Raw genomic sequence first — 16224 nt, 5'->3', positions numbered from 1 at the left:
CAAGATATCCTTCAATAAGTGTATGAATAAACACAGTGGTACAACATATGATAAACTATTATTCAATGCTAAGAATAAATGAGCTATCAAGGTATGAAAATACATAAATGAACCTTAAATGCACATTGCTAAGTGAAAGAAGCCAGTCTGAAAAGGCTGTACAATGTACAATTTAAATTATATGACATCCTAGAAAGGCAAACACTACCTCAGCCAGGTTATCAAAATCAAAATCAACAGTGATAAATCATATTGATAGTGTGGTATATACCTATGATACCCTGGATATATATGCAACTTAAAATGGTACTTTATGTCTGTGGTATTTCTCTCAGAAACATATTACCCAGTCTAATCATGAGAAAAACATCAGACAAACCCCTACTAAGAGACATTCTACAAAATACCTGATCAGTACTCAAAACTGCCAAGGTCATCAAAAATAAGGAGTCTGAGACTTCCCGCCAAGATGGAGGCCTAGAGAGACACGCTGCATTTCCCTCCACAACTAAGAAGGAGTACAACTACCTCAAAACTAGAGAAAACCAGGAATTCCAGAAAATTGAGCTGCATGGAAGTCCAACAAACAAAAATATAAAGAAGAAATACTCAGATAGGCAGGAAGGGTGGAACTGAGGCAGAGAAGATGCAGTGTGGTGGCGGCAGCAGCTGCAGCAGTGGCAGGCTGGTGGAAAGCACAGCCCCACGTTTTAAAAAGTCAGGAGGGACACCTGGGGAGCACTTCCAGCACCAGGTCAGACCAAGCAGCTCACGGTTCCAGCGCCAGGGTAAATAAAGCCTCATTGCTTTTGACTGTGAAAACCAGTGGGGGTTGGGGCAGAAGAAGAAACTGCCAGTTTCTCAGCAGAGTCCATTTGTTTAAAGGGCCCCCATGGTCCTAGAACATCTGCAAACCCACCCACTCAGGAATGATGGCCAGGGTAACAGCTAGAGAGGCACCAGTCCCATATAGAAGTGGGAGAAGTGCCTGGAAAAGGGGCGAGTGCTGAGCAAGCAGCGTTGTTTCCTCTCAGACCCCTCCCCCACATACAGCGCAACAACGTGGTGAAACGAGTCGCTGAGTACTGATGAATACCTAAGGATCTGCCCCTCACAACATGACAGGTGCAACATCTCTACCTAAGACACAGAGGCAAATAAACACAGGAGCCTGTCAAGACGAGGAAACAGAGAAGTATGACCCAAAAGAGGGAACGGATCAAGGTTCCAGTGGGAGAACTAAACAACGAGCAGACAGCCAACCTAACAAATGAGGAGATAGCCAACGTAACAGATGCAAAGTTCAAAACACTGGTGATAGATGCTCACAGATTTGACAGATATGCTTAAGTACGGCAAACGCATAAGGGAAGAAGTGAAAGCTATGCTAAATGAAATGAAGGGAAATCCACACTAAACCAATGGTGAAGACAAGGAAACTGGGGTTCAAATCAATAATTTAGAACATAGGGAAGAGAAAAAGTCAACCAGTACAGAATGGGGAAACAAGAATTGAAAAAAATGAAGAGAGGCTTAGGAACCTCTGTGACAACTTTAAACATGCTAACATCTGAATCACAGATGTGCCAGAGGCAGAAGAGGAAGAGCAAAAAATTGAAAGCGTATGTGAAAAAATAATGAAGGAAAACTTCCCTATTTGGTGAAGGAAATAGACATACAAGTCCAGGAAGCACAGAGAGTCCCAAACAAGCAGGACCCAAAGAGGACCACACCAAGACACTTCATCATTAAAATGCCAAAGGTTCAAGAGGAAGAGACAATCTTAAAAGCAGCAAGAGAAAAGAAGAGAGTAACCTACAAAGGGGTGCCTAAAAGACTATCAGCTGATTTCTCAAAGGAAACTTTGCAGGCAAGAAGGGACTGGCAAGAAGTATTCAAAGTGATGAAAAGCAAGGACCTACAACCAAGATTACTCTTTCCAGCAGAGCTATTATTTAGATTGGAATGGCAGATGAAGTGCTTCCCAGACAAGGTCAAGCTAAAGGAGTTCATTATCATCAAGCCATTATTGTATGAAATATTAAAGGGACTTATTTAAGAAAAAGAAGATCAACACTATGAACATTAAAATGACAAAAACACAACTATCAACGACTGAATCTTAAAAAACAAAAACAAAAACAAAAACAAACTAAGCAAATAACCAGAACAGGAACAGAATCATAGGTATGGAAATCATTTGGAGGGTTATCAGCAAAAGGGGAAAGGGGAAGAAAGGGGGAAATGGTGCAGTGATTAAGAAACACAATAGGTAGGTACAAAATAGGCAGGGGGATGTTAAGAATAATATAGGAAAGGGTGAAGCCAAATAACTTACAGGCATGACCCATGAACATAAACTAATCGGCGTGGGAGGGATTGCTGGAGAGAAGGGGGAATACCAGGTGGAAGGGCAAAGGGGAAAAATTGGGACAACTGTAACAGCATAATCAGTAAAAATATACTTAAAGAAAAATAAGAAGTCTGAGATGGTCAAAGCCAGGAGAAGATGAACGAGACATGACAACTAAATGTAATATGGTGTCCTGGATGGGATTCTGGAGCAGGAAAAGTATATTAGGGAAAAACTAAGCAAATTTGAATGAAGTATAATAATAATATAGCAATATTCATTAATTGTAACAAATGTACCATACTAATATAAGATGTTTATAACAGAGGAAATTGGGTATGAGGAATGTAGGAACTCTGTACTAGCTTCATAATTTGTTTCTGTAAATCTAAAAGTGTCCTAAAATACAAAACTTATTTTAAAAACACTTTTTTATATAAAAGCAATAAACAATCAAAGTAAAATTTTAAAATTCCATTTACAATAGCATCAAAAAACAGAAAACACGTAGGGATAAATCTCACAAAATAAGCATAACTCCTATATACTAAAAATTATAACATTATGTGGAAAATTAACGATCTAAGGAGAAACATATTATGTTCATGAGAAGAAACACTTGATAGTCTTTAGATGTCATATTCCCCCAATTTCAATCAAATTCCCACACAAGCTTTTTTGTATACTTGTATGTGTGAAGCTAATTCTAAAATTGAAATGCAGAGAAACTAGAATAGCTAAAAGAGCTTTGAGGAAAACAAAGTTGGAGAAATAGCACTTCCTAATTTGAGATTTAAAAGAAAGGTTAGCGTTTCAACAAATGGTGCTGGAACAATTGGACATGCATATGCAAAAAAAGTAAACTTTGATCTATATCTAGTACAATATACAAAAATTAAATGGAAATGGATCATAGATTTAAATGTAAGAACTAAGATTATAAAAACTGCTAGAAGAAACATGAGAGAAAAATCTCAGTTACCTTAGGCTTGATGATTTCTTTAAAAGAACACAAAAAGCTGGATATAAAATTTTAAAAATTAATAAATTTCACTTAATCATAATCAAGAATATATGCTCTTTAAAAGACATTGTTAAGACCATATAAAGGGAAGCCACAAACTCAGAGAAAATATTTACAAAACACATACTTGACAAAGGGCATATCTAAAATAGAAAAAAGATTTACAACTTCATAATAATACAAACAACTCAATAAAAGTGTGCAAAAGATTTGAACAGACACTAAGGAAGATATATGTATGGCACATAAGCACATGAACAGATGCTTGAAATTATTACTCATTAGGAAGGCAAATTAAAACCATAATACATACCTATCAGAATAGCTAAAATTAAGATACCACAGACCATGTGTTGGTGAGGATATGGAACAACTGAAACATTCATACACTGGTGGTACAAATGTAAAATAAAATAGTATAACCATTTTGGAAAATAGTTTAATGGTTTCTTCAGAAGTTAAATATACAAGGGGGGACCCCAAAACTAGAATTAGCTTCTGTAGGGTGGGCCCCTTGTAGTACAGGCTTCCCCCACTAGATTGGTGTTCTAGGAACCCATCTGTATCAATATACCAGCTGATGTTGTTCTGAGAGGCTACCTTTGGCATCAGTGAATTTTTTGATGACTCAGCACATTTTCCCATTTCACGATGGGTGATTTTGCAGCGCACCTGCCCAAAAGGCACAGAGTGTTCAGCAGTGTTTAACCAAAAACGGCATGATCCCCATGCCCCACCTTTCTATTCACTGGATCTTGGCCAGAGAGACTTTTTTGTTTGTTTTTTTCCCCAATGAAAAAAGTCCTCAAAGAGAAATATTTTGCAGATGTGGAAGAGGTGAAACAAAGAAATGGCAGAAATAGTAAAAGGTGACAAAACCAACAAGTTCAAAAACTATTCTGAACAATGGAAAAATGTCTCGACAAGTGTATTACATCAAATGGAGAGTACTTTAAGTTGACTGTAGTTTAACCATGCAAGAATACACAATTTTTATAAATAAATTCTACTTTGGGGGTCCTCCCTTGTATATTCATCATATGACTCAGTCACTCTATATATTCCTAGGTATTTATTCAAGAGAAGTAAAAACATATGTCGATACAAAGACTCATATAAAAACATTCATAACCCCCAAACTGCAAACAACCAAAATGTCTATGCAGTGTAAGCATACAATGAATATTACTCAGTGATAAACAGAAATAAACTCTTGATTATATGTGACAACATGAATAAATCTCAAAATAATTATGGTAAGTGAAAGTAGCTTGACAAAAGAATATATACTGTATGATTTCATTTATATAAGTTTTTAAAATACAAATTTCTATTACAGAAAGCAAATCAGAGGTTGCCTGGGTAGGGAAGAGGTTACAGAAGGGCATGAGGAAACTTTTGGGAGTGATGGTTAGGGCCACTATCCTGATTGTGGTGATGGTTTTATAGGTATATACATATGTCAAAGCTGACCAAACTGAACACTTTAAACATATGTAGTTACTGCACATATTTGTCAATTATACCTCAATAATACTATTAAAACAAATGTACAATAAAAAACTCCAATTAGACATCTATCTGTTAGAATATTTTAATAAACTAATAAAATGTTTTCAAAGAGCTTCTAATTACATGGGAAGATGCTATGGTATACAATTAAGTGAAATTGCTCAAATATATCACTTAATATAGGATGATATTAATTACGTAGAAAGCATATAGACCTCGGAAGAAGATGGTGAAGGAGTGAGGGGAGGCTGTGCTTTCTGGGACCCAAGACCCGTTTGTAGTTAGGACTAATTGCAGACAGAACATCTCAGTGAGCAGCTGGACACTGGCAGGAGTCGAGCCTTGGCACTGCTGGATTAGAGAAAACCATCTGGGAACGACCTGTTTGGTGAGGATAGGGGAGGAAAAAGGGACGAGATGGGATTTCTGACTGGATTGGCTCCCCGAGCTGCAACTGGAAGGACACAAAGACTTTTTAGTGACCACAGGCTTCCCCAGAGAGGAATCGCGAGGAGAGCGGAACTCTGCCCGCTGGCAGAGCCAGGAGTGGGCCACGTGGTATCTGGCGCTGGAAGACAAGAAACAGCGTACTGCTGTGCATGTGAGAATGTGATTTTTCCTTTATATTTTTCTCTTGTGTACTGCGGAGAGGGGAGGAAAGGTTGGGGGTGATAGGACATTCTTGAGGAGCGTAGGCACAGAAGTGCACTCGCCCACTCCCCAACCCTCCCCTTGGGTCACTCGGGCGCGCAGAGGGAAGTGCCTTCATCCACTGGCCCAGGTGCGCAGCCAGGTCATTAGCTGCATGTCTGGGTGCCCCTCAGACACACCCCAACAGACATAAGATTAGTGCCCCAGTGGGCGCAGGGAGGGCCTGCTGGGCACACGGAAGGCCGTGCACAGACACCCCTGGCCAGCCCCAGTGGGCGCCAGGCCAGAGCACAGCCCACTTGTGCTAGCTCTGCTTGTGCCCGCCCAGGCGGGTGCGGGAATGGCAGGTGGCTGCTGCGCAGGAACAACGGGTGGCGGCAACTCACAGACGGCACACTTTCACCATGCACAAGGGTCCGGGGCCCCACCCCAAGGGGCAAGACACCGACTCCCAGGGCACAGCTCGGCAGGCCTGAGGCTAGCATGCAGGCCACTGTGTGCGCGCACAAGCACCCCGGCTGGCTCCAACAGGTGCCAAATGAACGCACCAGCCACAGCGGGCATGCGGGAATAACCTGGCACCTGACCAACACCGCACTCAGGTGAACACCGCTGCTGCAAGGATCAGGAACCTCTGGCCCGCCTCGTTAGACCAGCTGTGGATCCAGAAAAAGACGACACACAAAGACTGAACTGAGTAAAAACTTTCCTTTTGTATTTTCTTTTAAATTTTTATTTCTATTTTATTCTTTATTTGTATTTCATTTCATTTTTATTTTATTTTAATTTCTTACTTTTAATTTTAATTTTTTTACTTTTATTTAAAAAAAATTTTTTAAACTATCTCTTTAATTTGTTTCATACCATCTCTCCTTCTCATCCTTCCTCTTTAATTTTGGTTTGTTTGTCTGTTTTGTTTAGCCTCCCTTTCACACTAAATAAATAGAATATAACTACTATATAAATCTAATACTATACAATTCCACTTTCTTACTATATTCTACATTCTTCCCTCTTTTTCTTTTATTATTATTAACATACAATGTAAACATTACCTACTGTCTTGTATAGTCTCAACACTACTTGCTACTATTATTAATCTATCATCCCCTCTCAAAAATCATATTTTTCCTCTTTAAAAACAACTCTTATCTATTCTTCCTATAGTATAAAAACCCTAACCTCTCTACATTTATATTAATACTGGCTCATTTGCTGACGATAGCGGGATAGAGGGTGAGGGATATTTTTGAGGGTGTGGGTTTCCTGCCTGGGCTGTGTGTTTATGTTTTTAACAGCATCTCCACAAAAGAACTCAAGACAAAGTGGACAGAGTAACTATCAATCAACTAGCCAGAGGGAAGATCCTACCAAAGAGCATCTGAAATATAACCAGACATAAAGGGTACCCCAAGAACATCAGGCTAAGGAGATCAAAGAGCCTGCACCACTGAAACCCCCAGATCGCTTATAAAGAAACTCATACCACAAAGGTGGGAAGTCAAAGCAGAGAAGTCCAAAAAAACAAAAATAAACAAGAAGAACCCAACATGGTAAGACACAGAAACAACTTTCCAATGAAAAGAAAAGAGGAATCCCCAGAAAGAGAGGTAGATGGAACAGACATAGCCCAAATGTCAGACACGGAATTCAAAACTATGGTGGTGAAGAAGCTCAATATACTCGACAACCTCAAAAACAACTACGACAACCTCCAAGGAAGTTACCAACAGCTCCAAGAAAATTACAGGGAACTTGTGGAGAACTACATCAGCATAAAAAAGGACATAGAAACTATTAACAAGAACCAGGAAGAAATGAAGAATACAATCTCTGAACTGAAAAACACATAGAATCAATAAAAAGCAGGCTTTTTTATTTAGTTTTTATTTTTAATTTATCTGAGATTGCAATATCCTTTTAAGCAGGAAATTAAAAACTAAATGAAGGGAAGAATTTGAGTGATTATCTATCCTGACAAGTGATTCCAATGTATGCACCAAAGACCCTTGAAAGATCAAAGAGAACACTGGGAACTCATGAACTTGAACTACTGTTTTTCAAATGTTCATAGATACACTGAATTTCAACCTCACTGAATCTGTAGAACCTCTTTTTTCCACATCAATAGACACTAAAAGGAAACTAAAACCACTAGCATGGAGATCTTCAAAAACTTATTCCCCTATACTTAGTGCCAATAGGCCACTTTACTGGAATTTCTCCTGCTATGGTACCAGTACAGTAGTCCCTCTCTATATCATGGTTCACTTATCACGGCCTCAGTGCACTGCGGGACTTTTAAAAATATTATATTTAATTATTTATTGTGGATTTTTCGCTATATTGCAAGATTTTGCAGTATTGTATATGTATGTTGTTAAAGTTACGTAGGTTTAAGAGTGTAGAATATGTTTAAGAACATACGTAGTGTTTATAAAAGTGGGCAAAAGGTTAATAAGGGAGTGGGAAAGGTTAATAAGGGACTGGGAACAGTTTATAAGGGTGTGGGAAGGGTTTATAAAGCCTTAAAATACATATAAATACTAAAATAAATGTAAGGTTTCTACTTCGCAGATTTTCACCGTCCACGGGGGGTGGGGGGTCTAAAACGTAATACCCGCGATAAGTGAGGGAATACTGTACATAGGAAGGGCTAAGCACAGTACTTGACATTCAGTTAATAATTTCCATAACATGTTCCTATTTCTCTGCTATGGCTTTTCATTATATTCTAAATCACCCTTTTTCTAAGCTACTATAAAACCTATGTTTTGTGTGTTCTTACACTGTTCAGATCCCAGAATATAATTTAAGTTATAAAGGTAAATTAACAATCAAATACCAAAGTCAAACATGCTCTGTACCCAGAATGGCTTTGTAAAAGCTATTTTAATTAAACAGTGAGGCTGTCTCCAAATGTAAGATTGAGATTCCTAGAGGTTTGAGCCCTGGTTAAGTATGGCATTATCAATTTGTGATTGACCTTGGGAAAATCAATTAATGTGTGCTGAGGTTTCTACAACTGCATCGTCATAATCCTCCCCCAAATTAAAATCAACAAATAACTTAATTATTGTTACAAAGTAAACTACAAAAAGTCAAGTTACTTATAATAAACTATTAGTTGTTGAAGGGAATTGAGTTTACCTCAGAGAATTAGTCTCTGCTTTTTGTCTGCCAAGTTCACTTTCAGTATCCATTGCCTTTCTTGCGAGTGATTTCATTTCCCTTTCCACAGCAGTTATGGTTTCCTTCATCAAAGTCATGTTTGAGATTTGCTCCGCACGTTCATCATCAAGCTATACAAGTAGAATGACAAGATTATAATCATCACTAAAAAAGTTTTAATGATCTTCCTAAAGAGACATCCTCTCTTTGTAAAAACTGGTATACGATAAGATTTATATGATGAGATGATCAGATTAGATTTGAACCTTGTGGGAGGCTAAATGGACAAGGTATTTGTGGAGTAGGAACAAGAATAGTATATTGACCTACATTTTCAATCTGGTTCAATTTGACTAGCATACAGAACATATTTGCAAAAAAATGTCTTATTTGTTGCTAAACATTAACAAATTACAGATATAAAGTGGAATTAAAAAAAGATGTTTTTCCCCTACCTACTACTTTTTTTACTCGTTATAATGACATAATGCAGATGAATTTATAAACATATTCAATTAAAATTGACGAAAGTCAAATTCCCTTAATTTTGTTTATATAGTCATACCATCTCAAATATATATACATAGCATCTCAAGCCTCTGATGAGTTAAAGAGGTAATGTTTCATATTTAAATTCAGTTTACATATATTTTTCTCATTAATTTTCGTTTTATCATAATTTTCTCTACCCTACCTACTCTTCATGTAGAATAATCCAATTTTTCTGTATCTTGTAATGTTATCTTTAATGAAATAGGGAGATGAAAAATTTGCTAAAATCCCCGAGAATGTATCCCTAATGGTTTTATTTTTTAAAGAACACACTTTGCAACCTAACATAAAGATTTTACCCACATTTTTAGAAGGAAATAAACAATGAAGAAATGACAATTGATATCACATATACCACATGAAGTCTTTTAGGATTACAAACCCTATCTTAGAAAATTAAAAGAGCTTCTCTGAACATAGAAAAAAAGGAAAAGGGGAAAGCCATTGACATTTATAGCCAAAAGGGCAAAAGTGATTATTCCTTACGTTATGAACTGTACACTCCAGCTCCTCTACCCTTTGTTCCAAGTGAGCCTTTTCATTAAATGCTGTCTCTTGGGCAATCTGGTTAAAAAACAAAATCAAAACAAAGTACTTTCAATGTCACTGCATTGTGTTTCACATATGTTCAGACAGATAAAATTCTTTCAAACCTCGAGTCTTTCCCTCAGACTATCTCGTTCTGTGGTCATCCTTCGTAAATCAGTGAAGGCTAGATCTCTTTCAGTCTCCACCCGCCGGAGGATGGCATCTGCTGTTGTAGATTTAGGAGACTTACAGCTTATCATCATTTCTCGTCGAAGTCGAGCAATTTCTTCCTGCGCCTATTATTTAAATACATCGATACACTCCTATTTAACAAGCTTTAGAACAGACGTAAGTATAGGTAGCTTATATCCAGTCAGTTAAAATTCAAACCTATTATCAATATGCATGCAGTAAGACAGGGGTATAATTTTGGCTTTATACAAATGAATGCAAATGATGCCCCTAAATGCAAATGGATGTATAAAAATATAAGTTTGATTTACAATATCTGTGCCAAAAATTTTTTTAAATTAATTTGGAGGCAGTTAATGCAAGAGAAAATGATTTACTAAGAAATATATATAGTAGACTCCACCCATTTTGTGATATAAACTTGAATTCAGCACAATTCAGGTAAAATACTGGCTTAATAAATATTATAGTGTTCTAGTCTTTCTGTATATAAATATATATGCCATAGCATTATCCTAGCTACCTTACCCTGACAGAAAGAACCACCAATTCTTACTGACAACCCAACATACTTTCTACATACAGTTCAACCATCCTCGGTTCTCGATCTATTCTACACCTGTAAGATTATTTCATATCCTACTTTGTGGTGTAAGTACCTTATCTCTCTTCTTCTCGATTGTAATCACTATCTATTCAGCTAGTCTCCAAGTCTCAGAGGAATATATGTTACTTCCCAATTTCCATAACTAAGCCTTCTCCAGAATCCTGGACCTCATCTCCTGAAGTATCTTCTAAGATATCCCTGACTCAATTATAATTATTTCCTCTCACTCTGACTAGCACTCTTTCCACTGACTATCTGTTCCCTTCAACCATACACATGGCTCCCATATCTTGAAAAACTGTCACTTAATCCTGTTGCAGCCCTTTTACCATCCTATGACTCTTTTTCTTTCAAGTGTCTGTACCATGACCTGTTCCTTACTATCCACTTTCTCACCCCAGCGTAACCCACCACTTCCCAGAATTTCAACAAATGACCTCACCAAATCTAATGGTGTTTTCTCAGCTCCTGTTCTTGATATTTTGGCAACATTTGACATTGTTTTCAACACTCTCCTTGAAATTTCTTCCGCTCTTGGTCTTATAACATTGTTCTGCCTTAGTTTCCCATCTTCTTTCTCTCTTTCAAAGGTTCCTCTACTAATCAAATAAAGCTTCCCATGTTCCTCTACTTATAGCTTTCTCATTCAGAGACTTCATCCACTCTAAAGGCTCAAAACTCAACTCTGAGCAGATGACTTCCAAATCTAGAGAGTAAGCTCTTGCTTTTCTTCCCACTCACTCCAGTTCCACATTTCTTACTGCCTGATGGCAATTACCACCTGAATATATGCCGTCTGTCTGAAACCAAACACATCTTTTCCATCAAATCACCAATGATTTTCCTTTCTCTTTTTTCTATTACCACATTCTTCAGTCATTCAAAACAGAACTTCAGACATTTCCAATCATTCTGTCTTTTCGCTTGAATCAAATGTTGTCAAGTCTTTCTTGACAGAACACTAGCTCAGTCCCCTAAAGCCTCATGTATGGACTACTATAATAGCCTTCTAAAGAGTCCATGGTTTCTCCCTCCTCCAGTTCTCTTGAAGGAGAAATTGTTATATAAGAAAATAACATATAAAGATATGTACAAGATAATATAAAATAGTTACCAGCTTAAAACTGTAAAAATGTGGTTTTGATCATATTTCTTCTTCTTAAAAAAGAGACTGTCCATTATTTACAAAGCAAAGTATAAGCCCCTTGTAAGGCCCAGTGAACAGCCTCTACCACATAGTCCAGAAGCTTGTAAGCTACATCTAGTTCACAGGCCAAATCCAGCCTGTCTCCTGCTTTTTTGGGTCTATAAGCAATTTTTTTTTACATTTCTAAACAGTTGGAAAAAAATCAAAAGAAGAAAGATTTCATAACAGGTAAAATAATACGAAAGTCAAATTTCGGCATCCATAAATAAAGTTATACTGTAACATAGCAAATTTACTCAAGTGAGTAGGTATATTGTCTATGGATGCTTTCATGCCACAAAAACAGAGCTGAATAGCTATGACAGAAATCACATGGCCTGCAGAGCCCAGGATGTTTATTATCTGGGCCTTTACAGAAAAAGTTTGCAGACTCCTGCTCTAGTCCATTCTACCTCTCAAGCCTTAGCTCTCCCTTCCTCCACTGATACATCCCTTTGATTCTAGTCTTTAACTGATCCACTTATCTAGTTGATTTTCTTGCCTTTGCTATTTGCTTCATATCATTTCTTTAGTCTAGAATGTTTCTTCTTATCTCTTTAAAGATAATAGAAACCCTATTCACCCATTCCTCAAGACTCAAACTCCACATGGTCTAGCAAAGATTTTCCTGATCACCATAAATAAAAATATCCACTTATTTTACTTATTCAACATCTTCTAGACTATTTATCGTAAAGTAACAAAAAATAAATACAAGACATTATACTTTATCTCCCCAACTAGATTGCATAGAAAACAATGTCTGCAAATGTTTTTAACTGTGCTCCACAGTATTCCACAGCTTGATGAAGCAGTGGGGTGAATCACAGAAGCTTCTCATGAACTTTCTACACTTCAAATCTCAATATAAAATTGTCTGAAGAAAAGGAGTATACCAGAAATTTGAAAATCACTAACTCATAACACACTACATGCAAGTATAGGATTTACAAGGCAGAGGTTTCAGTAAAATAATCTCATACCTTACAATACACAAATTTCTTTTTTTTTTTTTTCAAGAGAGAGGGGAAGGGAGGGAAAAAGAGGGAGAAAAACATCAATGTGAGAGAGATACATTGATCGTTTGCCTCTCACATGCCCCCAACTGGAGACCTGGCCCACAACACAAGCATGTAGCCCAACTGGGAATCAAACTGGCAACCTTTCGGTTCACAGGCCAGCGCTTAATCCACGAGTCACACCAGCCAGGGCCAGACTTCTTATTAAAGGACTTTCCTGCCCCTTAGCAGACATGATCCTATAATAGTCTATGTACATTGACTCAGGTTTCATGGCACAGACACCAGAGAATTCTAATCAAAGCAATCATTCCATAAACTTAGAAGTGGTAGCTGCTATTTAAACTGCTCAAAGTAAAAATACGAAAGCTAATTTTAGTAAGTAGTATCATGTATCATCCATTAAATAGCTAATGTAATGTTAAAATTTTAAGTATAATAAAATCTCATTGAAAAACTTATAAGGAGGGACTTCTGGCCAAGATGGAGATGTAGGTAGACATGCTGCATCTCCCTCCAAAACTAAGAAGAAATACAGCTACCTCAAAACTGAAAACAAACAAACAAGCGAAAAAAAAACCCAAACCAACCAGAAGTAAAAGAAAATCAAAATGCATGGAAGTTCAACAAAAAAAGATATAAAAAGGAAATATTCATCCAGACAGGTAGGAGGGGTGGAGCTGGGGCAGAGGATGCGGTGTCATAGCAGTGGCAGTAGCTGTGGCTGCCTCGCGGAAAATGGTGACATTTCTAAAAAAGTAGGGAGGGACCATACCAGACTGCACAGCTCACAGTTCCAGTGCCAGGGAAAATAAAGCCCCATTGCTTCTGACTGTGCAAACCAGTGGGGGTTGGGGCAGAAGAAGAAAATGCTGGTCTCTCAGCAGCGTTTGTTTCTTTAGAGGGCCTCCACAATCCCAGAACATCTGCAAACCCACCCATTCTGGGAACCAGGGTCAGGGCAACAGCTAAAGAGGCGCCAGTCCCATATGGGAAGTGGAAGAAGTGCCTGGAAAGGGGGCAAATGCTGAGCAAGTGGTATTGTTCCCTTTAACACCCCTCCCCAACATACAGCACCACAACGTTGTGAAATGGGTCGCCCTGCATTGACAAATATCTAAGGCTCCACCCCTTACGTAACAGGTGCAACAGCTGTACCTAAGTCACAGAGACAAACACAGGAGCCTGTCAAGTTGAGGAGACAGAGAAGTATGGCCCAAAAGGGGGAACGGATCAAGGTTCCAGTGGGAGAACTAAACAACGAGGAGATAGCCAACCTAACAGATGCAGAGTTCAAAACACTGGTGATAAAGATGCTCACACACTTGACAGATATGCTTGAATATGGCAAATGTAGAAGAGAATAAGTGAAGTCTAAGCTAAGTGAAATGAAGGAAAATCCACATGAAACCAATGGTAAAGAAAAGGAAACTGGGGTTCTAATCAATGATCTGGAACATAAGGAAGAAATAAACAGTCAACCAGTACAGAATGAAGAAATAAGAATTGCAAAAAACAAGGAGGCGCTTAGGAATCTCTGGGACAATTTTAAATGGGACAATATCCAAATCATAGGGGTGCTAGAAGAAGATGAAGAGCAAGAAATTGAAAGTGTATGTGAAAAAACAATGAAAGAACACTCCCTTAATTTGGCAAGGAAATAGACATACAAGTCCAGGAAGCACAGACAGTCCCAAACAAGATAGACCCAAGGAGGACCATACCAAGACACATCATCATTAAAATGCCAAAGGTTCAAGAGGAAGAGACAATCTTAAAAGCAGCAAGAGAAAAGAGTTTCCTATAAAGGGGTTCCTATATGTCTATCAGCTGATTTCTCAAAAGAAACTTTACAGGCAAGAAGGGACTAGCAAGAAGTATTCAAAATGATGAAAAGCAAGGACCTACAACCAAGATTACTCTATCCAGCAAAGCTATCATTTAGAATGGAAGGGCAGATAAAGTGCTTCCCAGACAAGGTAAAGCTAAAGGAGTTCATCATCACCAAACCACAATTACATAAAATATTAAAGGGACTTGGTTTTTTTAAAAAAAGATCAAAACTATGAACATTAAAATGACAACAAACACAACTATCAACAACAGAACCTAAAAATAAAATAAAATTAAAACAAAAACAAACTAAGCAAACAACCAGAACAGGAACAGAATCATGGGTATGGGGATCACTTGGAGGGTTATCAGCTGGGAGGGGGAAGAGGGAGAAATGAGGAAATGGTGCAGGGATTAAGAAGCATAATTGGTAGGTACAAAATAGACAGGGGGAAGTTAAGAATAATATAGGAAAGTGTGAAGCCAAAGAACTTACATGCATGACCCATGGCCATGAACAAATTGGGGTGGGAGGGATTGCTGGAGGTAAGGGGTGTACTGGATGGAGGGGAGCAAAGGGAAGAGAAATTGGGACAACTGTAACAGCATAATCAATAAAATATACTTTAAAAATAACTTATGAGGAGAAGAAATTAACAACATTGAGATTAGAGTGTGAAAGAAAACAGTACTCCGATTTAACCAAAAGGATTCCATGCTATGACATAGTATACACTGGGCATTTGTTTTATATGTTAAGAAACATGCCCAGACTGATCCATTTCCACAAGGACCAATTCATCTTCAACAAGTTTAATTAAATGGCAAAGAGGAGACCCAAATAGGAATCAGAAAATCTAGACTCTGAAATCTGCTGTACTTGGGCAAATCAGTTAACCTTATTAGACATGACTTCTCATATATAAAATGAAGCAAATAAGCCATATAATCATGGGATCCAAAGTCACTTTAGTTATTGAAACACACGTGATTAACCTTGACTTCAAACTAAAAATAAGATCCACTAAGATGAATTCTAAAACTTAATGAAAAAAACAGTGTCTACATCTTATCATTTCTTTTCTCTTAGAGTAGCAGGCCCATAACTTGCACAAAATTGCTGTAATTCTTAATAAAATTTGATATTTTTAAAATAAATTATGTTGGTAATGTATGGGACTTAATATTTGTTGAGTAAAGAAACAATTTGGTTAATAAGAGCTATTAATTTTGAGCTAAAAGTAAAGATAAACTACAAACTGATTTTACTCTCTAAAATTAAATTATATGGCAGTTTCTAAAGTGATTAATAGTATATGAAAATGATACGTTAGGATTTTTTAATCCCCAAACTCAAATCTTTTTACCTTGAATTCACCATACCCTTCCATTTAACATTTTCCCCATTTCTTATTCCAAAAATCATACTATTTCTATGCATGTATATGATCTTTTATGGGAATGGGGATAACGTGTGTGTCTATACACATACTATACTGGAAATATATTACATTTCATTAAAAATGCTTTAAGAACAAAGGTAACTCCAAAACGGTACTAAAGTTAATCTGACTGGCAAATTTAAGCATACCTAAA

The 16224-nt window shown here is 37.5% G+C and overlaps 1 protein-coding gene across 6 annotated transcripts in view; it reads right to left on the bottom strand.

Annotated features, from left to right (window-relative positions):
* Positions 1-16224, bottom strand: part of LOC150006664 (testis-specific gene 10 protein) — a 115274-nt gene that overhangs the window by 89920 nt on the left and 9130 nt on the right. For all 6 annotated transcript variants that reach the window (XM_090281975.1, XM_090281973.1, XM_090281974.1 and 3 more), the window contains 3 exons: positions 9917-10087; positions 9750-9827; positions 8691-8842 (listed from right to left, as the gene is read on the bottom strand). In XM_090281975.1, coding sequence (XP_090138101.1) covers positions 8691-8842; positions 9750-9827; positions 9917-10087 — 401 coding nt within the window. The remainder of the gene's footprint in view (positions 1-8690; positions 8843-9749; positions 9828-9916; positions 10088-16224) is intronic.

This window comes from Furipterus horrens, unplaced genomic scaffold, assembly GCF_987537825.1.
Source record: "Furipterus horrens unplaced genomic scaffold, mFurHor1.1.pri manual_scaffold_6, whole genome shotgun sequence".
NCBI lineage: Eukaryota > Metazoa > Chordata > Mammalia > Chiroptera > Furipteridae > Furipterus > Furipterus horrens.
Note: the sequence above shows the minus strand (reverse complement) of the source record. Positions and strands in the feature narration are given on the sequence as shown.